At 46.1% G+C, this 26,734-nt stretch overlaps 3 protein-coding genes and 1 non-coding gene across 6 annotated transcripts; 1 reads left to right on the top strand and 3 right to left on the bottom strand.

Moving 5' to 3' along the window:
• Positions 1-757: 757 nt before the first annotated feature.
• LOC134638858 (ras-related protein Rab-14-like) lies at positions 758-6,349 on the top strand. Its single transcript, XM_063489791.1, has 8 exons — positions 758-899; positions 1,391-1,449; positions 1,845-1,898; positions 2,277-2,454; positions 5,260-5,326; positions 5,671-5,758; positions 5,843-5,873; positions 6,052-6,349. The coding sequence occupies exons 2-8, from the start codon at positions 1,398-1,400 to the stop codon at positions 6,227-6,229; spliced, it is 648 nt and encodes a 215-aa protein (XP_063345861.1). The 5' UTR covers positions 758-899; positions 1,391-1,397; the 3' UTR covers positions 6,230-6,349.
• A 3,377-nt stretch (positions 6,350-9,726) lies between these two features.
• Positions 9,727-14,012, bottom strand: mak16 (MAK16 homolog (S. cerevisiae)). Its single transcript, XM_063489779.2, has 10 exons — positions 13,141-14,012; positions 12,475-12,524; positions 12,288-12,397; positions 12,134-12,198; positions 11,776-11,927; positions 11,615-11,669; positions 11,002-11,076; positions 10,815-10,922; positions 10,658-10,723; positions 9,727-10,432 (listed from the first exon to the last, which is right to left on the bottom strand). Exons 1-10 carry the CDS (start codon positions 13,153-13,155, stop codon positions 10,220-10,222), a joined length of 909 nt encoding a protein of 302 aa, XP_063345849.1. The 5' UTR covers positions 13,156-14,012; the 3' UTR covers positions 9,727-10,219.
• A 175-nt stretch (positions 14,013-14,187) lies between these two features.
• On the bottom strand, positions 14,188-14,285 carry LOC134646564 (small nucleolar RNA U13). The gene has a single exon (XR_010096763.1). It is a non-coding gene; the product is annotated as a small nucleolar RNA U13 (small nucleolar RNA).
• A 1,893-nt stretch (positions 14,286-16,178) lies between these two features.
• Positions 16,179-26,659, bottom strand: spinb (spindlin b). Of its 3 annotated transcripts, none has more exons than XM_063489747.1 (7): positions 26,553-26,659; positions 21,933-22,268; positions 21,800-21,848; positions 21,557-21,651; positions 21,208-21,363; positions 20,659-20,892; positions 16,179-20,171 (listed from the first exon to the last, which is right to left on the bottom strand). In XM_063489747.1, exons 2-7 carry the CDS (start codon positions 21,982-21,984, stop codon positions 19,972-19,974), a joined length of 786 nt encoding a protein of 261 aa, XP_063345817.1. In that variant the 5' UTR covers positions 21,985-22,268; positions 26,553-26,659; the 3' UTR covers positions 16,179-19,971. The 3 variants fall into 3 exon arrangements, with proteins under 3 accessions (XP_063345817.1, XP_063345826.1, XP_063345835.1); XM_063489756.1 differs by having other exon boundaries at positions 21,933-22,244; XM_063489765.1 differs by lacking the exon at positions 26,553-26,659 and adding an exon at positions 25,865-26,264.
• Positions 26,660-26,734: the final 75 nt, after the last annotated feature.

The following is a 26,734-nucleotide window of genomic DNA, read 5'->3' as shown; positions in this document are numbered from 1 at the left end:
TTCCACAGCTATCAGAAAATAGAGGGAGAGCAGCTGAATTACAAAATTACTCAGGCCTCTTTTTATTTAGAAATATAAGTTATTCTTCTACTTGAGAATATCCTGTAATTTACTTATATTAAACCAAGTTTATGTTTTAAATAAATATAATGTAATGGCTAGAGCCTATCCCAGCTGTTTTAGGCCGAGAGGCAGGACACAAACTGGAGTGGACACCAGTCTGTCACGGGGCTAACACAAAGAGAAAGAAAACCATTCACACCTATGGACAATTTAGTGTTTCCACCTAACCCCACTAACTGCATGTCTTTGGAATGTGGGAGGAAGCCGGAGTACCCGGAGAGAACATGCAAACTCCACACAAAAAGACCCCAGCCTGATGGTGGAGCCTAACTCAGGACATTCTTGCAACATTAGAAGCTCATTTATTTCAGTCAAACATTTTCAAAATAACTACATATGACCTCTGTGAACCCCATTAGGAGTTAAAGGGTAAAGGAACCCTTCTGTTTCTGACTGCAAACCTGCAGACAATCGTCACATGTTTCAGTGTTTTTCGTTGTCGCAGTAATTTGGTAACATATCTATAGAAACAAGAGCTTCTATTAACTAATTTGGGTCACTTGTTTTAAAAAAAAAGAAATAAAGAAAAATGTAAATAAATACAGTTACAAACGGGACGGTTGGGTGTGTCTAAATCCCCTTCTCGTCCGCTGGGCGGCAGTAGGAAGCTGTAAGTCTCGCGATACTACCTCTTTTCTCCTTAATGAGGAAGAGTCGCGGAAGAGGTAGAAGATTTTCCTGACGGCTCAGCAAGCGACCCATCAAGTTAGATAAAACTACCCGGCTAACCAGCGTTTTAAGCAGCTTTACAGGTCGGATAGACACCCGGACTGAAGGTAAACACAGCGATGTGTAACGCCTCCTGTCTGATTGGTTTATTATTCGGTTGTTTTTGCTGTAAAAGCTTCAGAAAGTGGCCTCCTGCCGTTAGCGTTTAGCTGTTAGCAAGGCGTAGACAGCAGTGCAGCTGTTAGCCACTTAGCTCCAGGAGTGGAGCTCCAGGAGGGCTCGGGGGACTCCTCGGGGGGTTCCTGTGGTTGAGCCGTCAGCTGATGGCGTTTCATACGTGTGATGAGGATGAAAGCTTCCTCTCCGCAGGGCTGTCACGGTGTTTAAAGCTAACGCTGGGCTCGGCGTTAGCCGGGCTGCTGCTAGCTCAGCCGGCTGCTTCCTTCTCTGAGCTGTTTGTGTCTCACTCGGTGTGTTTGGAGGCTCAGACCGAGCTCAGAGGATCACTGTGACCGGGCTCAGACCGGGGGTGGAGCCCCGTGTTTGAGCTCAGGTTCTCGGTTTAAACCAAACACATTTCTTTGTTTTCTCTCCGCAGGATCACGATGACAGCCGCACCTTACAACTACTCTTACATCTTCAAATACATCATCATCGGTGAGTGACCCGAGCACCAGCTCCTGTGTTTACTCCCGGAGCTCTGCCAGAGCAGCTTTGCATGAGTCCGTTTATAATAACCGCTCTGTATCCGTGACCGCTGCCCCTCACATCAGTAAACTCCCTCCTTCAGTTAAAGCCCGGTCTCTTCTGATTAGACGGCCTCCGGAAGCTTGCTGAAGTGCAGAACCTGGCGCTGGTAAATGTGGAGTGTCTGCAGCGGGTGCAGATAATAAATAAAGACAATGTTGAACTGTGACTCATGCAGCGCTGCTCTGGTAAAGTCCAGGAGTGAAACTGTGGACGGTGAATGAGCAGAAACACTTCAATCCGGGTGTTTCCTGATCGCTGTAACGCCTTGGTGGCCGACCTCACCTGTGTTTGTCTGTCTGCAGGTGATATGGGAGTCGGGAAGTCGTGTCTGCTGCATCAGTTCACAGAGAAGAAGTGTGAGTGCTGCTTTTCTTCTTCTCTTTGTTTACTGAAGTTTAAGAATAGAATAGAATAGGCTTTTATTGTTATTATACATGTATGATGAAATTGTGAATTATGGATATTTAAAATTTACCACCACTGTTTGGGTATGAGGGGGCAAAGTGGTACAGCCTGTGTTTCTAGGTCTTTTATTTTGAAAGGCAAGCATGGTTTGGATGGTTTCATGAAATTCATTCTGATAACAGATTTCATGTTTGTCCCTGAGATGGCGACAAACACAAACATTTTTACCTTTTCTTACCTGTTGGTGACCACTGCCCGTCCAATTCCTGTGTGTGTGTGTGTGTGTGTGTGTGTGTGTGTGTGTGTGTGTGTGTGTGTGTGCGCTGCAGTCATGGCAGACTGTCCTCACACCATCGGGGTGGAGTTTGGGACGAGGATCATGGAGGTCCACGGGCAGAAGGTGAAGCTGCAGATCTGGGACACGGCGGGTCAGGAGCGGTTCAGGGCCGTCACCAGGTCCTACTACAGGGGGGCCGCCGGGGCTCTCATGGTCTACGACATCACCAGGTACCTAGGCAGGCGAGGGTGGATGGAGGAGGAGAAATCTGTGTCCTGTTTACTTAAAGGGACAGTTCACCATAAATGTAAAACTCTGGTTGCTCCGTCCTGTCGAGCTGCTAATTCAGCACTTTGTTGTTTGCGATCACAAACTGATAAAAAGACAAAAACCAACAAAACAAATCAGATATGCAGTGAAGATCATTTCATACAAAACAAAACATACATGAAATGAATGTAAGTTTCTGTCCAAGTAGAAAAAGTCGAACCATTAGATGAATAATAAATGATAAATGTGTATATTAAGTCATGTTAGATTAAATACATCAGTTAAAACAAACAAAGTAAACTGATAAAAATGGAAGTGATCCACAGACACTCCGGTGAACAGATTCACGTTGGAACTATTTTCTTTCTACCGTCTACATCTGCCAGCTATATCACTGCGCAGGAGGAAGTGTGCACTGAGGCATGAGGAAATGAGCATTATCTCTGTGTTCAGCTTTTTTTGTTTTGGTGGATCTGAAACATCCTTGAAAGAGTAGTTGTCAAACAGCTAACAGATCATCTGCAGAGGAATGGCTTATTTGAAGAGTTTCAGTCAGGTTTCAGAGCTCATCACAGCACAGAAACAGCTTTAGTGAAGGTTACAAATGATCTTCTTATGGCCTCTGACAGTGGACTCATCTCTGTGCTTGTCCTGCTAGACCTCAGTGCAGCGTTCCATACTGTCGACCATAATATCCTATTAGAGCGATTAGTGCACGCTGTAGGTATTACAGGTACTGCACTGCAGTGGTTTGTATCATATCTATCTAATAGACTCCAATTTGTGCATGTAAATGGAGAGTCCTCTTCACACACTGAGGTTAATTATGGTGTTCCACAGGGTTCAGTGCTGGGACCAGTTCTGTTTACATTATACATGCTTCCCTTAGGCAGCATCATTAGAAGACATAGCATAAATTTTCACTGCTATGCAGATGATACGCAGCTCTATCTGTCCATGTAATTAAAAGTAGAATGGGAGGCAGAGCCTTCAGTTTTCAGGCCCCTCTTCTGTGGAACCAGCTTCCAGTTTGGATTCAGGAGACAGACACTATCTCTACTTTCAAGATTAGGCTTCAAACTTTCCTTTTTGCTAAAGCATATAGTTAGGGCTGGACCAGGTGACCCTGAATCCTCCCTTAGTTATGCTGCAATAGGTGTAGGCTGCTGGGGATTCCCATGATGCACTGGGTGTTTCTTCTTCACTCACTATGTGTTAATAGACCTCTCTGCATTGAATCATAGCTGTTATTAATCTCTGTCTCTCTTCCACAGCATGTCTTTATCCTGTCTTCCTTCTCTCACCCCAACCAATCACAGCAGATGGCCCCGCCCCTCCCTGAGCCTGGTTCTGCCGGAGGTTTCTTCCTGTTAAAAGGGAGTTTTTCCTTCCCACTGTCACCAAAGTGTTTGCTCATAGGGGGTCATATGATTGTTGGGTTTTTCTCTGTATGTGTTATTGTAGGGTCTACCTTAAAACATTAATCGCCATGAAGCCACTTTTGTTGTGTTTTCTGTGGATCATACTTAGGGCTGGGCCATATCATACCGTTCACGGTAATACCGGTGTAATTTTGGGCAACGATAGGAAAATGAAATATGGCGATAGAATATGGGTAAAACGCGCATGCGCAGTGCCCATGTTTACATACGCACATGGCGACGACGCAGAATGAGAAGAGCGAAAGCGGATCGTTAAATGAAACTGATGAACCAGAACTGGTTTGTAAAAATGCTGCAACTTCAGTGGTGTGGAACTGGTTTAGCTTTCGTCCGTCAGATACACAACAAAGCACTATTTTTGGTAGAGCATGCTAGCGGGCCGTCGTTATTACCGTGTTGTTTGGAAAATACGGCACACTTAAAATCAATCCTTTGATTTTTCTGAAAATCGACAGTGCCCCTTATAATCCTGTGCGCCTTATGTATGAATTCTGGTTGTGTTTACTGACCTCGAAACGATTTTATGTGCTACACGGCGCTCGAAAATCTGTCAAATGTTTTAGTACGACTTTGCTAAGCTACGAAGCCGCACCGCTTGATGGATTGTCGGAGCATTACGGCTATCGTAGGCAGGAGCCTCGCGGAGTGATACGTACTGTGCTTCAACATAATATTACCGTACTGTGTGTGTATAACCTCTTTTTAAGTTTTGTGGATATTATACATGGTTATGCTGAGGATATGTCGGCCAGTTTCCACTGGAAATGCCTTTTGGTTAAACTGTCAGCAAGGAATTTGCATTTGCACTGTTACATTTTTATATAACTTTAATGCACATACAAAACAGCTGCTTGTTTAAGTGAAAATACATTGATGGGGTTTTTTGCACTAATAAAGTTGTGGAGTTGTAAAGTATTTTGTCTAGTGTCAATTATATCGTCAGTTATATTGTTATCACAAATTTTCAAATGTATATCGTGATAAATATTTTTGGTCATATCGCCCTGCTCTAATCATACTCATGTGTGTGATGCAGGGTGTAGACTGTCCCTTTAAAAGCACTCAGTTATGTTTCATGTGATGAGGTTGTTGATGGAGCCTCCACCTGCTCTGGCTGATGGTGGGCGGTAATGTTTAAATCTTAGAGAGTGACTTGAAAGCAGCAGACCGACCACGAACCGGTTCTTTTGTAGGATTCTCGTCCAAACTAAATATTTGCCAGGCTGTGACTCTGATGGCGCCCTGACAGTCGACGCTGCTGTGGACTAAATGTCAGACAAACGTTCAGAGAGTGTATTGACTTTGTTATTTTTGTGTGTTCAGGAGAAGTACCTACAATCACCTGAGCAGCTGGCTGACGGACGCCAGAAACCTGACCAACCCAAACACGGTGAGTGCGCCCACGCAGACTTCTGTGGCGACTCGTTTAAATCTTATTTTCAGGCAGGAGAGAGAGAGAATGATTTCAAAATGGAGTCTGAAGGTTAAAGTGACCCAGAGCTGCGGTGCATAAACTGATGCCCGGCACAGTCGTACAGACTTGGCTGGACCACAGCTACAAGTAAACAGTTATTACATCCCTGCTCACCTTTATGGCAGTAACGCTGTGCAGGTAACAAACACCTGTTAAGCTGCTGTGATGTGCACAAAACATCCTTTAACCTGTGAAGCACTGAAGCTGCTCTGTGACCCGCTGAAGAGCCGCTGCTCAGTCTCCGTGTCTCCGTGTCGTAGGTGATTATTCTGATCGGCAACAAGGCCGACCTGGAGGCTCAGAGAGACGTGACGTACGAGGAGGCCAAACAGTTTGCCGAGGAGAACGGTGAGACGCTCGCACGATCAGATAAACGCTTAGCAGCAGGCGGAGACTCGCTGATTTCTCTGATTTCTGCTTCCTGTTTCTCAGGTTTGCTGTTTCTGGAGGCCAGCGCCAAGACGTAAGTACAGCGTGTTAGAGAGGGAGCTCGTAGTGGCTCGATGGTTATGATTCATTCAGAAACCCGTTCACACCACAGAACGGTGAAGTGCATGAACACGTGTTTTTGGGTCTTTGTGACGACTGAGTCACGATGTTTTAATAAGTCCTGACGAGTTTGGCCTCTGCTTCTTCTGCAGAGGCGAGAACGTGGAGGAGGCCTTCCTGGAGGCAGCGAAGAGGATCTACCAGAACATTCAAGATGGCAGCCTGGACCTGAACGCCGCCGAGTCGGGAGTCCAGCACAAACCTTCGACGCTGCAGGGGGGACGCCCCAATGCCGACAACCAGCCGGCAAAGGAAGGCTGCAGCTGTTAACCTTGGACAGAAAGTACGAACGCATCGAACAGACCGACACACGGACTCCGCCGGGCACTAACACTCACACCCAGAACCAGTCCACACTCATCATCGGCGCTGTCCACCCGCCGTTTTCTAATCCAAAGCAAGATTCAGCAATCCTCCATCCTTTCGAGACTTTACCAACTCTGACCCGATCCTGAAAACCAAATCTAGAAGCACATCTCTGCAGCGTGAGCTGGCTCAGAAAGGCTCCCAGATCAGGACCAACCGAGGCGGCGACCTCATCCAAAACCAGTCTCAGCACAGACCTGTGTCAATCTGGCCTTTGTCAACCACAACGCTTTAATCTCAAAACCAGAGAACTCCCTCAAACTGGGCCGCTCTCCCCACCTCGTCTCCATCGAGGATGCTTCAGCTCACATGCATTAAAAACCTCCTGCAGACTCGATCAGGATCATCATGAGTACGCCACATTTGGTTTTCCATAAAATCCGGGCTTCCTTATCAACAAGCCAATCAGCGCCATGGATCAGACCGCCCCAGACAAACCGCCGCAGCAGGACGTGACGGTGAACGCCGGTGATCACGGAGGACTCCTGTCAGTCAGCTACGGCGGGCCGGCGTGCGGCCTGGACTGAGCAGAGTCCAGAGTACGGTCGACTGATTCCGGACTAAAGTGAAGGTTTTACAGATTTAGCATCTTTCGTTTTTTTTCTCCCATAAGTAAAATGTTTAAATTCAGACAAACAAAAACCAAATTCGGACAAAATGAAATTGAAAATAAGCAGACTCGGCTGCTCTCAGTCCGAGTCCAGGTTCCCAATTCTGATTTACGTTCAAACTCCATCCCTCGGTTCGCTCTGCCCGGATATCTCTGCTCACCTGGGATGTTCAGCTCTCTGCAGTGAAATGTTGTGAGCTTGTAGACAGAACCGGAGCGCGGGCCAGCGGACGTTTGTCACCTTCAGAACCAAAGAGGGCACCTCAGAGCGCTGTGAAGCTGGAAACTGACTGAAGGAGCCTCTAAGCTCCTGCAGAAGTCCACCTCTGTTATTTTAGGAACCAGAAGCTGAGAGAGCAAAGAGAAAGGAGCACCTGAACCATCGAGTCGTGACGGCGTTTTAGCTTTTATTGGCTCTTTCTGTCTGCACGAAGCCAGTACGGCTGCCAGGTCGTTTTGTTTTTCACCACTGCTGTGTAGTATGAAAGTCATTTTAATGCATCGTCTGAATGCATGAAAATTACTGCAAGTTCCCTTCTCCCAGCTCCAAGGGAGGCTCGGAAAATAGTGACAGGAAAGAGGTGGCTGAAGGTCGGTTAGAAACCATCGGATGAGACAGTCTGCGCCTGCAGCTCCACCCACACAGCCACCCTTTCCTTTTATGAAGTCTGTGAACTGATGTGCGTCTCGGTCGCTCTGTGAGGGATGAAGAACCTGAACGTCTCTCCGGCCCCTCGCTGGATCAGTTCAGGATGGATTTTTATTAAATGCCTTTATTATTTTCTTGTTTCTGTTTTTGGTTTTAACCAAATAAATACAGGATGTTCCCACAGCTCCCCCTTGTGGCCATTGTGTTTGCATTGTTGAGCCAGGATTGCACTTTATCCCTGTGCTTTCTCTGGTTTCCGCCGCGCTGCTGTGGAGACGTCACTGCTTCAAGCGTCACGTAGACACCAGCGAGCGTATCTGAGGGAGAATTTGCTTTGTGGAAAAAATGATGCCTTCATGGTTTCTGGATCTACCGTTTTCCTCTTTGAAAAATCATTCCTGCACTAAAAGCTTCCCAAAGCTCCGAGTGATGCTCTGCCAGATTTCATTTCACACTTTTAAACCACCAAAGTCTGTGAGCACTAATGGGATGGAGCAGCTTTTTCATTTAGAGTTTTAAAATGGATCAGTTAACCTGAAATTAGTCTACCTGTATTTATGCTTATTTACACTAAAATTAACAAAATACCCGAGAAATGTTTCCTTTGAGTCCCAGAAGTGACAAAACCCGGAGAGATGGAGTTGAAGGTCCATAAGCCATTAAAACTTTCACCACCAGGGGGCAGTGTTTCACCAGCAGGTGTGCTGCCGTTTAACCTTAAACCAGGCGTGGACGACGGCTCCATCCTGTGGTAAAAAGTGGTATTACACAGTACGGCTGGCTGAGCTGGAGTCTCTTCAACATGAAGGTTATTGCACATTTTATTAAAATTTAAAATTTTGGAACTTTTTTTTTTGACAGAAATTAACAAAAAGGATCTTTGATTGTTACTGAAATGATTACACTAATGTTTTTAATTACCTTTAATGCATGTAAATCACCTGTTGTGTATTTCTACATTCCTACAGTTTTGTTGCACTTTATTTTTTGGAGAAATTGGAAAATATGACGTAAACTTTAAAACATTCTGAGAATTTTTGTCTGTAGTATTAAAGTGAATGATGACCCAGAAAAAGTCGACTGGTTAAACCCAGGAAAACAAAAGAAATGATCAATTATCCAGTTTATGTAGATTTAACATGGCGTCACTCAGCAGATCTCTTAATTGGTGAATTTTGTCGCCTCTGGGGCGCCGTGTGGTCATCATGTCACTGCTCGCGCCGAGGTCACGTTATATGAAGTAAAAACGTCACCTCAGCATCTGGGTGTGACGCGTCCACATCTGTCTGAACGGGGCACGATCATGTGACTTTACCCTCTGCTGTCGTCTGATTGGTGGACAGCAGCGCGCTCCAACTATGATGAGTGATTTAACAATAAAACCTTTATGCGGTGAAAACAAACACGAAGCGTTTCAGGCGTCCTGTGTTTGTTTTTTCCTGATCGACCCCAAGTCGCCAAAAAATAACCCCTAAAGTTTGTTTTTACTCTGCAGTGACCAAAAAGTCTGTGAGGCGTCACCACGATCGGCGCCTTCAGCTTCCCTCACCAAAGCGCTCAGCATCCAAAACTATTACACAAGACTTCTTATGCAAAATGGGAAAAACTTTATGGGATGGCCTCGGTCGTTACGTTGTTCAGAGTCTTAATTTCTATATATTAATGAGAAGACGATGCAGCGAAATCAGATTAAACTACAGCTGACGTCCTTTTTATTTTTCCGTGTGCTGGTAGCAAAATCGTCTGATCAGCCTGAGGGAGGGGCTGCTGTTTGGCTGAAGCATGTGCAACTATAACAGTGAGGTGGAGATCAGGTGATGGAGTCGCTGTTTTTCTGTCTGTTCATTTTTCAGAAATCTGCTAAAATTAAAAAAGCTTATTCTGATTTTGATTGTTTGCAATGATTCTCTTCAGCTGAAGCTGTCATTGTCCGACTGTGGAGACTCAGTTCTTTGTAAATAAACTATATATATGCTGTATATACGCCGATGACTCAATGCTCTTGTGTTCAACTGTAATTCTTCTGTTTGCCTGCAGAGGGCGGTGCTTCAGACTTTTATCTCAGTTAACATTAAATTCACTTATAACTAAAACTCACTGCATTCAAAGTTCACATTTTTCCATATTTACAGAAACAAAAGCTTCAAAGCAGGAAGTTTATTTTTATTTCAAACATAAAAATGTTTACAGGGTTCAGAAAAACATTCACGTCCGTCCTCTCTCCGTTAGCGCGGCGAACAGAAAGTCGTCGTTCGCGTCACTGTGGGTGCTTCCTCACGTAATGTTCTGTTTTTGGCTCCACTTCCTGCTCATGTTTGAAGTGAAAGCAGCCGTCATGTGATCACACATGCAGCGAGTCGTGGATTCATCTTTAAAGTGTGAAACGGGAAAATTCATTCTGATCAGGCTGTTTGATTATCACAGGCCAATTAATCAATATTGTGATCAGCTGCGGGCCTATCAGTGTCTTTCTGTGCTGGTCACATGACTTCCAGCCGAGCGAGACTTTAAACATGAACAGAACAGCTGATCGGACAATCCCCTCAGCTATGTAATGTTGCCGTGGTAACACATGGTGAGGGAGCGAGGGGGCGTGTCCTCAGCAGTCCAAGTTTGCTTCGAGGACACAGCGTCACTACGTGGCTCTGCTCTTGGAGGCGGGCTCTGTCTCCTGCTCGTACTCGATCTCCACGTACGCTCGCTTCTTCCTCGCCGCCGAGCCGTTCGCCGGAGATTTGCCTTTAGACCGCGAAGCCTTCGTCTGCACCTCCATCTCCTCTTCAACCTCCTCCTCGCTGGACTCGTCCTGCTCCTCCTCATCGCTGCTCGTCTTCAGCTTGTTCATGTCCTGCAAGGAGGAAGTCCGGTTAGTGTAACAGTCAAACAATCGCATTTAAAAATCACGCCAGCAGAGCGGCGACCGACGTCTGAAAGGACAAAACTGCATTAACGCGTCTCTGGATTCTGACTTCCTGCTCCTCTCCGACTCAACTTCCTGTTTTATTCAGTCCGACCTGAAAGCAGCTCATCAGACTTCAGTCGCCCCCTGCTGGTCATTAGAGAGAAGAGTTACCTCGAAGTCGCTCAGGTCGCTCTCCTCCACTTCTTCTTCTGCTACGAACTCTCTCTGCCCGACATCCTGCACACACACACACACACAGGACATCCTTTCAGAATAAAGTTTTACAAACATGTTCAGCAGCTGGTGTAGTAACAGCTGCCTCAGTCACCTCGTCGTCCTCCTCCTCTTCTTCTTCCTCCTCTGACTCGCTCTCCTGGTCCTGCTGCTCCAGCGCTCGGTCGAAGGCGTGCACGGGGAAGTTGTAGATGTCTCCGTACTGAAACACAAACATAGACCGTGAGTTAAACCGCACGATTGTCCTCGGCGTGCGAGCAGCAGTCGCGTTGGCGTCGTACCGTTCCCTGTTTAAGTCGCTCCAGCAGCTCCTTCTCGATGGCGTTATCCAGCTGAGCAGCAATCAGAGCCTTCTCCTAAAAAAAAAACACCAACAAAGAAGAGACGGCCGTCAGAGCTCCTGTTTTTCTTAAGATGGAACATTTTCTCAGCTTTGGTTATTTTCTGTGTTCTGCTCAAACAGAAGGAACAAGGAACGCTGGGATATCGTCGGCAGGTCAAAGGTCACGATGAGATGAACTACAGAGGAATGAGCAGTGCTTCTGCTTTTGGTAACTTTTAGCAAATGTTTACATCGTTTTATTTTATAAAGTTCAGACAAAAGGAAAAAATGCTGAATCCTCTAAACAGGAGCTGCCAGCAGCTTTTAAGGTGGACCGTTCAGATGCTGCGAATCAGTCATTCCGCCTTAAATATCAGTTCGATGGCTGTTCCTCTTCAGAGCGAGGAAAGAATTCCAGCCGGACTTTATTCAACGTGAACATTCCCACTCTGTGGAAAACCGAAACTCGGCTCCTAATTTGTCAGGAAAATGTGACCTGCGACCTCTCGTAGTCTGACTGCAGCTCTGTTAGGTGGTCAAGCGCCACCTTTGGGTGTGGTTAAAAGTCTCACCTCCTTCCTCCTCTCTCTGGTCTCCACCTTCCTGCTGAGAGGAACCAGCTTCCTCCTGAAACACACAGACGAGCAGGATGAACACGGCGGGACCACACACCAGCTTCCTGCTCGCAGTACTCGCTGTACTTTGTGTACTGCAGTACGGTCTGAGTACTCACTGCCTTTTGAGGACCAGTTTGCGCATGCGGATCAGGTACTGGGTGATTTTGGTGAACCTCTGTTTGCATTTGTGTCGGATGAATCGAGGCCAGTAGATCAAGTTCTCATCTATCTGTTCCAGAGCCTTCTCGTAGTTCTTACTGAGCTTCACCTGCGCGCGCACACACACACACACACACACACGCACGCACACACAGTTTGAGTCGTGAGTTAAAATCTTGTAAACTGAAGTTAACTTCTTTTACACCAGATTCTTTAAACCGTGTCGAGAACATCGGGCCATCGTCAGGAGACGTGACGTCTCCGTGTCTGGTGATCCACCATGACGAGTGACATAATCCCACTTTAGCCGCTCACCTTCTCCCACATCCTGGCAGGAAAAGCCGCCCTCTCGATGACCTTCATGTAGAGGAAGCACTGACCTAAAACACAAACGTTCCTCGCGTTACTCCTGAGACCTACTGACCTGAGATCTGCTGGTAAAGGCTGATGAGAGCGAACGAGGACTCACCTTTCTCCTCCCTGATGGTGGCGTACTGGCTGTTGGCGAGCGGGCAGGACGAGCGGTTACACAGACCCGTGACGTTGTACTCATTCCGGCAGAAGTTCTGACTCTTGGTCCTGGACAGAGAAACAAAGACACGGCTCAGAGCTCGTCAATAACACGAGTCGATAAATCCAAGCCCAGCGTGACTTACTTCACTTTGAAGGAGCAGAACTGCGTGTTTCCAATGATGTCCCAGATCACCTGCAGGGGGCGGATCACACACATCCCGTCATCTTTACACTGATGCACATTACTGCTGCCTCAGTTTCTTTTTATGATTTTATTTAATTATTCGTCACTGAACTTTGAGAGACTTCACCATTAGACTTACTATTTATTTCATTTTATCGTGTGAATAATTTATTTTAGCACTTTTCTGCTGACGTGAATCTATTTAAGGATGTGTTGCGTGCTGAGCTTTTGTTAAGTCTGACTACAGTTCGTCTTTTTCCTTCATGTGGAGCCTGATGATCTTTACGACACACGGAGAAAAGGATGATGGGTAACTGTGGCCGAAGTGAGGTCCACGCAGGTCTGTGACTGACTCCGCTTTGCTTCATGATGTAGAGATCGGAGTGTTTGCTGGAAAACTAAAAAACTTTAAAGCTGATTTTATTTAATGGAATTTGGCGTGACCAGAAGAGCCGGCTAGCATTTAGCCTGGTGATGTGTTTAAACGCGTATTTTATCTCCGGATAAATGAGTACGGTTCAGCTCATGGTTCCTTTAAACTCCGGAGCTCTCACCGGTCAGCTAGCGTTAGCACACAGAGCTAACAGCGCTTCTCGGCGGCTTTAAAAGAGCTTGTGACACTTACGTCGTCGTGCTGCATTTCCGGGTCCTGTCAGAGCGGGTCGGCTCGTCAGATATAATAAAATTAAATAAGTTCCGATCACGGTGTGAGGCTTTTTCAGCAGACCTGGAGCCACATGGACGATCAGGGCGACACCATCTGTGTTTGGACAGAAATCTCATCCGGAGTGACGTCACCCGGAAGAAACATCGCGAGACTTCGAGACGTAACGTGTGTTGAAGATGTTATTATTACTTAGCGCGTGCATTCGTGTAAAACGGCGTGATTGGGCTGCTGAATAAAGATGATTGAATAGAGATTAAAAGCGGAAAGCACTGGAAACAGAGAAGCCTCCATCAGCATGCACCCGGCCAGGTGGAGAACTTCATCTACACCTCCCATCTCCCGTACAACCACAACTAGAAGTTCCACTCATGACAGGAAATACTTAAACACATCACCGAGACGTTACTGGTGGAGCTCAGCTGGACTTCACCATTTAGGTGGAGGTCGCTGGGTTGATGGGTCAGTGCAGTCAGACTCTGGGGAGTCAGCTGGCCTGCTGTGTGCTGAGTTCACTGACCCACTTCTGCACTCAAACAAAATGACTCCTGTTTCTCTGTGAAACCTAAAGCAGATGTTTTTGCTCTGTGGTGCATTCAGGTCCATGACTGTGGTTTAAAGACTTGTTGTGTAGTCTGTAAAGGTGTTTGTAAGTAAAGACCACCAGACTGGGACGTGACACCTAATCCACCACCCACTCCGAGTCTGTGGCTGAGCTGTCATTCAAAAACATTGACTGGGATTCTGTTTATGTGTATTTATCATTAAATAACTGAGACAAAACAAAACGACAGCACCGACAGTAAAAAGTATGTTTGCAACTAAAGAAAGTGTCACAGCTGAAAATATTACACTATTACTACAAACATGTACAAGTACGGAATCTGAGATTGTACTGTGTGGAGTAGAATATAACTGCAGGCGTATCCTGATCAGCGCTAATATGGAACATTTACTGAAGTCCCGCATCTCACTGACAGCAACGATCTTACAGATGCTTCTTGTCAAGGTCAGACGGGCTGAGGCGCATGCGTAACAAGAAGGCTGCACCTTACACGGATGGTCCGTGAACGCACCAATCATCATACTTCTTGAACAAGAAGGATCATGTGACAACGTACGCGCTCTGAGGCTTTATGGAGCGGCTCCAGCGCTCTGAGTGACGGTGCTCTTCTTCACGTGAGCGTTTCTCTTGACTTCACCAGCTCACTGCGCAAACTCCAACAGCGCGGCACGCAAAAGGTTTTAATGTTTCTGAGCGGGGAAACGTGAGAGCAGCACGGGTTTCTGGTCTGACGGGAGCGATGCATTCTGGGAAAGACCGCTGTTCAAATCAGCTCTGCAGCGATCCCAGCGCTCTGGAGGGGAGCTGCAACATAAAAACACAAGACTGAAGAAGTTTAATGTCATATACACCGCAAAACACAAATGGCTGCGCTGAGCAATGAAATTGTTACTTTACGAGTTCCCTTCAAACAACTAAATAAACAACTAACTAATATAAAGAATAAATGTAGTACTTATGTGTTTATGTACACAAGAGTAGGGTGTAGCTAAAATTTGAAAGTGCAAGTAGTTATGCAACACAGTGTTAAGATATTCAGAATGTGAAAATATTACAATTGTTTATGTTGTATGAAGTTGTGTTATATTGTATATAAAAGTTCACAGTTGCAAATTTACAGGTCAGGTTATTGATAGACAATCACAGTTCGACAGTTAGTCAGTGATTCAGTAGCCTGATGGCCTGTGGGTTGTCCTTACTTTCACACTCCTGTAGCATCTGCCAGATGGCAGGAGTGTGAACAGTGTGTGCTGTGGGTGGGTGCGTCCCTATCCTGAGTGGTGCTGTTCTCGTATCACACTGATGGAGTTTGTCAGGATACTCTCCACTGTGCATCTGTAAAAATTGCTGAGAAGTTTAGAGGTTAATCCTAATTTTTTCAGCTTCCTCAGGAAGAAGAGTCGTTCTTGAGCCTTCTTGATGATCTGCCGTGTGTTATGGGTCCAGGTGAGATCCTCACTGATGTGGGTGCAGAGGAATTTGAAGGTCTTCACCCTCTCCACCTGAGTCCCGTTTATACATAGTGGGGCGTGCTGGTCTCTCCTCATCCTCGGGTCAACAATCACCTCCTTAGTCTTCTCAACATTTAAGGACAGATTTTCCAGGCACCAGGTCACCAGCTGAGCCACCTCTTCCCCGCAGGCCGTCTCCTCTCCAACAGTTATCAGCCCAACAATGGTTGTGTTGTCAGCAAACTTAATGATGGAGGTGTTGCTCTGGGAGGGGATGCAGTCATAGGTGAAGAGGGTGTACAGGGGTGGACTGAGCACACAGCCTTGGGGGGTCCCTGGGCTCACTATCTTTGTACGTGATGTCCTGGTACCAACTCTGACTGCCTGAAGCCTGCCTGTGAGGTGCTTTTCCACCAGTCTGTTTGGGATGACGGTGTTGAATGCTGAGCTGTCGTCTATAAACAGCATTCGAACATAGGAGTCCTTATATTCGAGGTGTGAGAGGGCTGTGTGGAACGCTGCATTAACGGCGTCCTCGGTAGAACGATTCTTCCGATATGCAAACCTGCAGAGGGTCGAATGTGTCCGGGATGGATTCTTTGATATCGGACATTACTATCCTCTCAAAACACTTCGTTAGAATTAAAGTGAGAGCAATGTTCAAACGACTCTAAATATTTAATACTTAATAAACCTCATAAACAGACTCCGACTACAAAAACTTTGTGTTTTCTGAGCCAATCACAGGTGGACTTGCTGTGTTTTGGAACATTATCGCTTTAAGATAATGATCCACTTCTACTTTGGTAACTACACAAGTTCAGCAAAGATCCACTGTCTGTGTTAAAAAGTAAACCCAAATCCATTTTACACCCAGTCCCGGTCTAAAGCCTAAATCTGTTTTCTGCTCTCTCTGAGGATCAGTGTGTCACAGTTTGAACAGAACGAAGTGTCGGAGGCAGAAAGAACGAGCAAGTCCGAGTGCAAAAACAGAGAAACAGTTTATTTTAGTAAATAGTGAGCTTTTCACTGCTGTACAACACTGGCATCTGTAGGTTGGCACACTTTAAAGGGACGATCCACCCAAAAACTGAACAAAACCAAAACAGAGTTCACACACATTACCGCCGCTGCGACGTCTGTACAAGCTCCGCTGCTGGACTCGTAACGGCTGCGTGCCCTGCTGGTCCGGGATCCCGTTTAATGCTTTTCCCCTTTCTTTTTTTGGACCATTAACCCGACAACAAATGTCATCAGGGACACGGGGGACAAATAAAAGAAGAAACAAAAAGGCACCGAAAGCCACAACAGACAGCCGGACAACTGAAAACTACACGGACATGCAACTCACATCGATTTACACAGAGCTAATATATGCATGCAAAAACAACACTGCTCTGAACACACACACACACGCACGCACACACACGCTACACATCAAAGGTTTCCTGGAAAGTACAAACGGCTCCTGAACGCACCACTCCACATCAGGGAGGCTCGGCATCCACATCACCCCCCAAGCCCGACCCCCACCCCACCCCGGAGTCTCTCAGCACATCCTGTGATTCGTAACTGTAGTGAACTGTAGTGAAGCCAAGTAACACGCCTAGCAACGTCACGGTGACTCTAGAGCAGCCGTGGATGGGATGAACAGATTCTGGACTTAAGCCTGTGTGAAATGTGCCGGAGCTCACGCCACAGTGAGCAGACATACATGCACGTGTATGAATCCACCATCCAGAACGTGTTCAGGTTCCTGCGTCCTCCAGCCGATAAAATAAAAATACAAAATAATCAAATCAAATCTGAAGAGTTTAGAAAAACAACAGATGATTTCAATCTGAGACAAACCGAGAAAGAGCTCTAGACTCTGACGTACGTGACAGGACGAGGACATGGCTTCTAGAGCCTAAGGAAAAACAACATAAGGTGGGAATCCTTCAACGGCATTTTCATCATGTGCATTCTGACGGGATATTAAAGTACAGATTCTAGAATCTGGGAATGTCCGTTTGGATCTGTGTGGGATCAGATTCTGAAAACAGAACCTCAACCACAACAAGCCTTCAATTAGAACTCACACATAAACCAGAACAGCTCTAGAGAGAAGCGACTCCAATCAGAGACAAATGTTTTCTAGAATCTGAAAACAAAAAGACCAAAAACAGCTTCAACGTTTTCCTGGCATTGCACAGAATCAAACCGCAGCTCTCAAAGAGCTTCAAATGTGCAGGCTCCATTTCCTGCACGTACGCTCTCGAATTAGTAAGGAAACTGTCGACACACCTCCATGTGGCCTCCATTGATTCTACAGCAGCCTGGAATTTGGGCCTGATGTTCTAGAAGGTTCCAGAGTCTCAAGTAAAGAATGATTCAACGCAATTTCAACCAAAGACTCTACAATCATTTTTCTTTGAATGAAAATACACATTATAAAATCTATTTTAGTGCAATTCTGGAAACAGATTCTAGAAGAAACTGTAAAAAGGATTTAAGATTTGTTCTAGACTCTGTAAAATACTCCAGCGCTGTTTGAGATCAAACCTGAAAATGTTCCACAGTTAAATGATTCTAGAATCTGACCGTCCAGAACCAACACAGACAGGATGAAGAGCGGGGGGAACAAACAAAATACAGAAAAAACAACTAAATGTTCCATCACATAATGTCTAGGAAAAAAAACTGACTTTTTCCAACACTTGAAAAAACGTTTTTGTTCAATCAATCAAAAATCCTCCAGAACCAGAGTCATCCAGAGTCAGTGTTTACAAAGCAGCACATAGTCTGATGTAAAACCACAGAGCCCAGAACATTAGCTGAACTGTTGAAAGATATTTTGTCAACTCTGGAAGTCATAATCATCTTTCCAAACCAGATTCATTCTTGAATCGGAGATTTTCATGGGAAACAATACTGAAAAACAGACTCTAGAACAAAACAAAAGTCTAGAATATAAAAAACAATTATCCCACAAAAACCTCAGAAGCTGAACATGTTTGATTTTCTAGAATATTTCGACCTTCATGTTCTAGGATGTATAGCTGGGCAGTTTAGGACAGTTGGTTCTGCGACCAAGAGGACAGACGTCGGGACAACATCAAACAGATTCTTGAATGATTAAAAAAAACCCAAAACAAAAACAATAAAATAATAATGACAATAAAAATGTCTGTTGTATATGTTGAAGGAAACGGACAAACAGGGTCCAGAAGAGCAGGTTAAGGTCCAAATCTGAGAGGATGTTAAGATTTCTAATCCAGATTTGGCCCAGAATCAGAGAATCTGGGGTTGTCAAGATTGTCTACAATGTTTGCCTCAGTGTTGTAGAACTTGTGGGAAATCTAACAGAAAATCTTAAACCTAAACGGCAAACGAACGCGGTGAGATGTTAAACTCGGGTATTTTAGTTCTAGAGGACGAAGATTTGTTCTAGAGCTTGGGAATGCAGAGTCCACAATGAGAACTTTAAACCGTTTCCTCGCGCTGGAAAAAGGGGGGAAAAAAAACGCGCTGATGAGACTCTGCTGTAAACCAAAACGTATTTCACCTGGAACGTGACGTCTAACAGGAATGTTCTGGACTGAAATCCGTTTGGATCTAGAATCAGAATGAACTGTTTGGAAACTACAAAGGAAATTATGTTGGATTTTTAAACATATAGTTTGAGATCTTTTAATCAGGCACACGAGATGTGGTTCAGGCAACATGGCTGTTTATGCGTCAGTTGTTTGGTGCAAGAAAAAAAAAAAAAGGACCACCTACTGTGATGGGCGGAGCTACATCAGCTAAGAGTTTATGCTGTTTTACAGCGAGCCGTGAACCCGGGGATGAGCGCCCAAATCCAGAGTCAGTGAGCAAAGTGAGATTCATCAGTTATAGAAACATTATTGTACACACCTGCAACAGCCGCAAGCGTCCTACAGCTAAGTGGGTAATAAAAAGTATACACAACAGATAAAAACATAAAGGTGTCAATACAGAGAAAAGGTATGACACAAACCATGTAAACTCTACAGCAGCAGCAGGAGGAAGGGGAGCACATCTTTATAAAAAAACGATTTTGTGTTTAAGATCCGACGTCAGCTTTGGAGCCAACCAGGACAGCTGTTTTTATGACGGAGACGACAGATGTGAACCCAAAGCGAACACAAATCACAGCTGCAATGATGGAAAACATGCTCAGAAAACGACAGTATGGTGTCTTCATTCACACTTTGCTGCTTCCTGGATGCTGAATTTGGGAAAACAAACACTGAAGATGTTTGATGTGAAACATAAAATGATTGTGGGACACAAACAGCAACAAGAAAGAGACAAGTGATGAACCCAAAGTCTGTTTTCCCGCTGCGTCTCTCAGTGTCTGTTTGCAGATATACGTCGTCGAGAATGCAGCTCCTCAAGTCCCGTCCCTTCATCAACCCCCGCAGAGCTGCTCGCTCCCCCTCTTCGTCAGATAACGGAGGTCTCAGAGGGTCCGACGGGGTTCAGGGAAGGGAGTACTTATTCAGAAAACCTTGTGTTCTCTCTGTGGGGGTCTCAGGATCGAGTCCTCTCTACACCTCTGGGTGAAGCAGATTTTATTTATTCAAAAACCGATGTTGTGAACGTGGAACGATGGACGACTGGAGCTGGTCTGAAGGGCGCTGTCTGGATTTTTGTCCTGTTTTAAGGCATTTCACCAAAGAGAGTACAGAGCTGACTGGTCTCCACTGGGCAGAGGGTTTCTGGGGGGGTTGGTGGTTCTCAGCAAGTCTTTTTTAAACAGGGTTTCTGGTCTTAGGAGGTCTTGACCAGGTCGTAGACGTAGATGTGGAAGTCATCGTCGAATTTGATGAAGTAGACGGAGGGTTTGGCCTCCACCTGGTGGATCACCATTCCCGACCTCTTCCCGCCGTCCTCTTTGGCATACTCGACCTGTTTGCCCACCAGACTGTCGACCACCTCGCCGGGCTCTCGCTCCGCCGTCACGCTGTCGTCTGCAGACACGAACACAGAGAAAAGGTCAACTTTATTTATCGTCTTTGCAGAATTTGATCACGTGGCGATTGATAGAGTATTAAACACACCAAAGCAGCATGTGTTTGATAATCAGGACGTCGGGCAGGGTTTTAAATCAAGTACCAGCAGTAACATTTACTCGAGGACTCTGCCTCATGAAACAGAAAACCAAAGCAGCGCTGAGCTTGTTTGAGTGAAACCTTGAAAGGAACCCACATCAGCCAGCGTGGAAGCAGAAAGCGTCTGGATGGCAAAGAAGCCGATAAAGGCCCACATGTGGATTACTCTCACACACACAGGAAGGAAGCTGAGCCTGCGAGCACTGGCAGCGTTCCCACTCATGAACATGTTGGTTCTTTGATGCCAACAACTCGCTGCTTCAGCGCTCAGTTTCCTGCTTCACTTTTTACTGAAACAGAGAAAAACGTGGCGAGCTGTGACGCCGCCCAGCGCGCTCACACTCACTGGAGTCGGGCATGATGCGCAGGTCGCCCTCCTTGTAGTCGTCCAGCAGCTGGTACATGTAGAGCACCGGGTCCTTCTCGTAGGTGATGTAGAACCAGGAGGTCATGATGGGAGCGCGGGCCAGCACCATCCCCCTCCACTCCTCCTTCGGCCCGTCCTCCGTCTCGAACATGTGCTCCACCGCTTTACCGATCATCGTGTCTGCCAGCAGTGAGTCGGTCACACGGGCCGGAGCTGGACCAATCGCGGGACAGAGAGACACATGGAGAGGTGCGGTTAGATCATCGGGACGCCAGGCAGAATGTTAAATAAAGTAACAGCAGTAACTAAGTGCATTTACTCGAGTATTCGGCTTAATCTGCAGCAATACAACAGAAAACATCTGACACAATGAGCCAATCAGCAGCCGCTGCTGCGGACCTCGATGTCCATAAAGTTTGTGACAGTCACACGTTAAAACTCGTTTGGCCGTGCGTCGCTGCGGCTGACAGCTTATTTCTGCCACGAGCCACTCGCCAAACGCGGCGGCCATGACGGGTGGCTCCTCACCCACTCTGTCGGGCAGAACCTCCAGCCCCACCACCCGCTCGTCAGTGTACAGCTCCAGGCCGTAGATGCAGTCGAAGCCGTCGTATTTGATCAGGTAGAGGGAGGGGTTAACGGGCACCTGGTCCAGGACCGTCCCCTTCCACTGCGACGACTTACCTGAGAGGAAGCAGACACGTAAACACCAGCACAGGTGACTCTTTCTCACATGATGCTTAACTTCCTGCATTTCTATAAATCATCATTTGATCCACTGAGGGACATGTTAATGTTTAACTCGCCAAACTAATCAAATATGAAGCATCAAAAGGAAAATGAGACATCAGAGGAGAATCACATGGAGCCAACTTACTGCCCTCCTTCCAGATGTGCTGGATCCTGCAGCCCACGATGTTCCTTCTGGGCTGAGTCAGGGTCTTACTGGGACCCACGCTGGTCCTCTGCTTCCTGCAGGGAGGAGGTTCAGACACGATGAAGGGTGAGGAGGAGAAGATGGTGTGACACCGGTGCGAGCTGGTGACTTTTCATTTATTTGTTGTGTCTTTTAATTAAAAACTTTATTGTACAAATGAAAAGAAAAAACTGTTTTACTTACTTGTGCGGATTCTTTTTCTTCATCATGTTTGCAGAGACGCCCGAATGTCCTGAAACACATAAACACATCAGTCTGATGACCAGTCGGCAGCGTGTCACGGACATGGGTGGAGCGCCTCGCTCATGTAACTCACCTCCGTCCGCTCGGGGCCGCGGCGCCGTTGGGCTCTTGAAGGGGGTCTTCATTCATCCACCTGTAGAGGAGCAGCCAACCACACCAGCAGTCCGGGCTAAATGCTGGGAGTTTGTGTTAAGACGAGGCTGACGTGGAGGGTGGAGGATGAGGATGGAGGAAAGGAGGGGTGGGGCAGGAAGGGGGAAAGGGTGGGGAGAGGAGGGAGGAGGCGGGAGTGAAGGAGCACCAAGAATTAGGCTGGTCCCTGGAGAGGCTGCATCCAGGCTGGGTACAGACTAACGCCTGGAAGTGACGTCACGGCTGCCAGAACCTATAAGGGAACGATGCATTCAATCTGAGGAGGAAAAACCGGTGACACGGACACGTAAACGCCAACGTTTTACATCAGAGTGATGAATTTAATCTGTCCAGAAGACATTTTAATACAACCACTACGTAAAGTTTAAAATGCTTGTTAAAGAAAAGCCAAATAAAAATGTATAAAAGTTTTAAAAGAGAAAACAAACAAACATGGCACACGAGGCTGAAACAGGAAGTCTGAACGATGCATCCTGACAGTTAACAACAAAAACTCCAACAGGAAACTCAGTTTATCAGTCACGAGTTTAACAACGTTTGATTGGATGAGAGCAGTTGCTAGACTGGAGGTCAAAAGGTCAGCAGAGTGACTCGTGGTGAACAGCAAGGACTGATTAGCCTGATCAATCTCGCAGGTCGGACTGAATGCAGCGACGTTAATGTTTGATGGATCCTGACCAATCACAGCAGCTGAAGGCGTCTCCTTTTAAATCTCTGCTGAAGGTAAAACGTCCAGCGTTGGATAAATTTAAAGCAGTTTGTGACTAATCTGATTACTGGTTGGCAGTCAAAGGCTCTAAAGGTCAGAAGTCAAAGGTCAGGAATGCTGCAACCCGCTGTTTGTTAGTCAGTGAGCAGTGAGTCAGTCCCATAGACTCACATGTTGAAACAAACATGTTTACAGCCTGATCCGCTTTTTAAGTGATGATGTATGAATTTTGCTTCTGGGCCCAAACTGCTCTGTGTTTATTAAGGTTGTTGTGTTTTTAACATGTTTTGTATCTTGTTCTATTTGATGTCAACAAGCCCCTAAAAACAGTCAGTGATCACTGTCGGCCTCTCTTAGTTTTAATTATTATCGCTATTCATTTTAAAACATAATTTTTAAGCCCTTACGCTGTAACTCCAGCCCAGCCCATGTAGCAGTATATTAATGACTAACCTCATATTGTGGATGGATTATCTCAGTTGTTCTCCTGACTGAAGTTTGGTCCGCTTACAGCATCCTGCCATGTGACTGCATTTGTCTCTAACCATCGGGAACCCTCACGTTAACTTTTATCCAGTGGAAAAAAGTTAGCGTTCATCCTCCAGCTTCACTGTGTTTATGCTATGCTAACATAGCTGTGTCGCTAGCGATCACGTAGCACATCATTATATACCAGCTAGCCCAACTTCAGTAACCCTACAAACGTCACTGCTGTTTAGTTTTCTGTCTTCATTTATGTTGGAAGTGATAGCAGAGCTGTAGATGGATTATTTCCTCCTCCAGCTGTACGGGACCAGGATGGTTCTATAATTCTGGATCACAGCTGTATCTGTCAGCTTTAGGCCTGGAACACAGCACTGCACTGAAGCTAACACACGTTTATTCGACTCCTGCAAATCTGCAGGAATTGAGGAAATTCAGGTTGTGGTTAACAGCTGAAACAACAAAGACAGCACCAGTGTAAGTATACGGACCTCACCATCTTTTAATGACACACAGATTATTAATGTAATAGATGTTTGATCGTTATCTTTTTTAATGGAAGTGCCACGTTTTTGCTCTTGGACTCTACTACAGCAGTTTTGTATGATCCAAAGTTCAAAATAATCCTTCTTTGTCTCATGTTGGGCATCGACGCAGTGAGATGGTAGATATTATTCACATTAAAAACATAACACCTGTGCATGAAAAACAAATCCAAGCAGGCGAATATCCACACAGTCTTTTAATACATATTATTATATATAATAATATAGTTCCTGCCAAATAAGAAAGCGAAGCGTTAACCAGCCCTCCTACCATCTGATAAATCAGCTCAAGGACCACGAGAAGTCAGTTACCCTCGTCACTTCCTCTCTAGAAAGATCAGATCTACGTAAAAACAGTCGGTGTGAACGAAGACGCCTTCCTCTGGTAACCAAACAGAAAACAGGACTGAGCCTGAAAATCCCCTCCACGCTTTAACCAGGTCACAAACGGCGGCGGGAGGATTCGCACCGAGCTGCTCCTGATGTTTGCAGCTGTCACCGCACCTGCAGCAGAAACCACAGACCTGCTGCTGCTGCGACACCAACCGCCGGGTCACAGTGACATCACCGCGTAACGGCAGACTCGCAGCAGAAGAGGAGGATAGAGGGTCACTCTGAGAAGCAGCCTTTAAACTCCGGACGGGTGAATGAGCATCTGCAGGGAAACCTTCTCACACTGAATCCAAACAGGGACCCAAACAAACCCGTCTGTAAGCGCCACACTGACAAAACCTGACACTTTATTTAAGAATATCATCATCTGATCAACAAACTCTGGACTGCATATGAATTTGTAATGAAATATTTCTACAATCTTGAACTGAATCCACGTGTGTGCGCTTCAAACCCAAATATCTGCTTTGTAAACATCTGAAATGACACCAAAGCTGCTCACCTACATCCTTTAATGGCACACCACGCTCAAAGACAAGCGCACGTCAGGAAGAAACAAGACACTTACTTATTAAATCTGATTTCCAGACAATATTCTGAATAGATCTGAGTTCGTTAGTACAGGTGACTTATTCTGCTCTCTCACAGTAGCTCTGTGTAGCTCAAAATAAGCCTTCGTTTCCTCACACTGCAGCCTTTCCTCCTAAAGCTTCCATTTTCAGCGACCTGTTAAAATCCACCAGTGACCCGTTTAAACTTAGCTTGAATCCGGTTTGAGTTTTGTATGAAAATATAACGGCTAAAACTTTTCTTTACAATTTAACCATTGAGTTACTTTTGCAGAAATCATTAAGACCAAAGTGTTTCATTCAGATTTACTGGAATGGTGAGCAACATCCATGGAGAACCGTGGCGACCCCTTCAAAGGTCATGAAGTCTGACCCTGTGTCCTCGGTGCATCTGGAACGATCCGCAGATTAAAAGGAAAAAAAGAGGTTTTGCTTTAAAATACTGACTTTGTTTTTAAATCTAAGAGTTTTTCACAGCGTTGTGGATCCGCTGCGTTGCTTGTTACAAGTGTTTCCAGCTCATGTCGTTTAAGTCATGGCTTTTGTTCCGTGATGGTTGATCACTGCTCATTTGCCCCTTCAAAGCAGGAAATTTCTCAGTTTTGTCCGCCCCGTGGAATGTGGCATCCCCCAAGGCTCCATGCTGGGACCACTCCTACTTTCGTTAAATGTGCTTCCTTCTTGACTTTTATACATTTTTCCATCTCCACTGTCATCACGCTCACATTTCACTCCAGAATGAAACATCATGGGACGTAACGCACTTTGGCTCTGCTCCTATTGTGACAGTGAGTGTGGGGAACTTGTCTGGATTTAACCTGAGAAACAGAAGTCCATATCTGAGGGAATTCCTGCTCTACACGTAAGACGATTAGCATCAAGTAAATTCAGTTTGAAAAGATTATTGGAAGGTTTTCTAATCGTGGTTCAGAGATGTCACAGAAAAACAACAACAGATCTGACAACTACAGAAGTTCAGGGACACTAGAAACTAAAAAGAGACAATTGGACTTAAATTTAGTGCGAGAGGTCCGACATCTCCCAAAGTCGTGGAGCACAAAATTACGAAAAATGAATTTGATTGTTTTTTAAAAAAACCAAGCAAACAGAAGCAGATGAAAGAAAATAAAGTAAATAACAGCAAAACACCTACGTGTGAAGCGTCATTAAGCTCGGGAGTAGTATCCTCTCCACAGTGGATAACCTCCACCCACCCAGTGGGAAGCGTTTAACGGCCACTTGGAAACACCTAAAACTTTAGTTTGCTGACATTTTTTTTTTTTAGCTCTGCCATAAAAAATACTTTAGTTATTATGATTACACCTTTACTCCACGGGGGGAGGGGGGGGTTGACCGGGGGGCCCGACCTCAGGTGTTTGCCTCCGGACTGTGTGGCAGGTGAGGACGGCCTGCTGACACCGCACAGACTCACTGTTGTGGCTTCAAACCCGCACACAGCGGTTCTTAGAGCTGCTCCCTCCGCACCTGAAGGCTGGAGGAGCTAGTCCTGCTGCTGCTGATGATGATGGTGGTGGTGATGAAGATGACCACGCAGAGGTCACACTTTACCCCCCCGCCCCCCTCCTCCTCATCGAGCTGCATCCTCACGCTAAATATCAAAATATGCGCGCAGCTAATTGGCTCGTTCCCCCGCACGCGCGGCGGCCATGTTGCGCCAGTACCGAGAAAACCCGCAGCGGTGCGAGAGCAGGCGCAGGCGAACAAAGGAGAAGGGAGGTCTGCTGCGGAGAAAACGGCCGCTGAGCGCGCGGCTCTGCACACAAACAGCGGCGCACGCACGGCTCGGTCACCGGCGGCGCGTGAGGGTCGCACGTTCTTACCGACACAGAGATCAGAAGCGCCGCATAATCCCGATCAGCCGCCGAGGCTCCAAATTGATCCGCTCAGCCTCCCTTTGGCGCTCCGCTGCGTCAAGCTAGCTGCGCCAAGATGGAGGGAGGGCGGGAAAGAGGCGGCGCGCCCCTTCAAAATAAGAGCGCCGGCTCTACATATTGCCGCCAAA

Source organism: Pelmatolapia mariae, linkage group LG2 (assembly GCF_036321145.2).
Source record: "Pelmatolapia mariae isolate MD_Pm_ZW linkage group LG2, Pm_UMD_F_2, whole genome shotgun sequence".
Classification (NCBI taxonomy): Eukaryota; Metazoa; Chordata; class Actinopteri; order Cichliformes; family Cichlidae; genus Pelmatolapia; species Pelmatolapia mariae.
The sequence above is the reverse complement of the archived record's forward strand: the minus strand, read 5'-3'. Positions and strand labels throughout refer to the sequence as shown.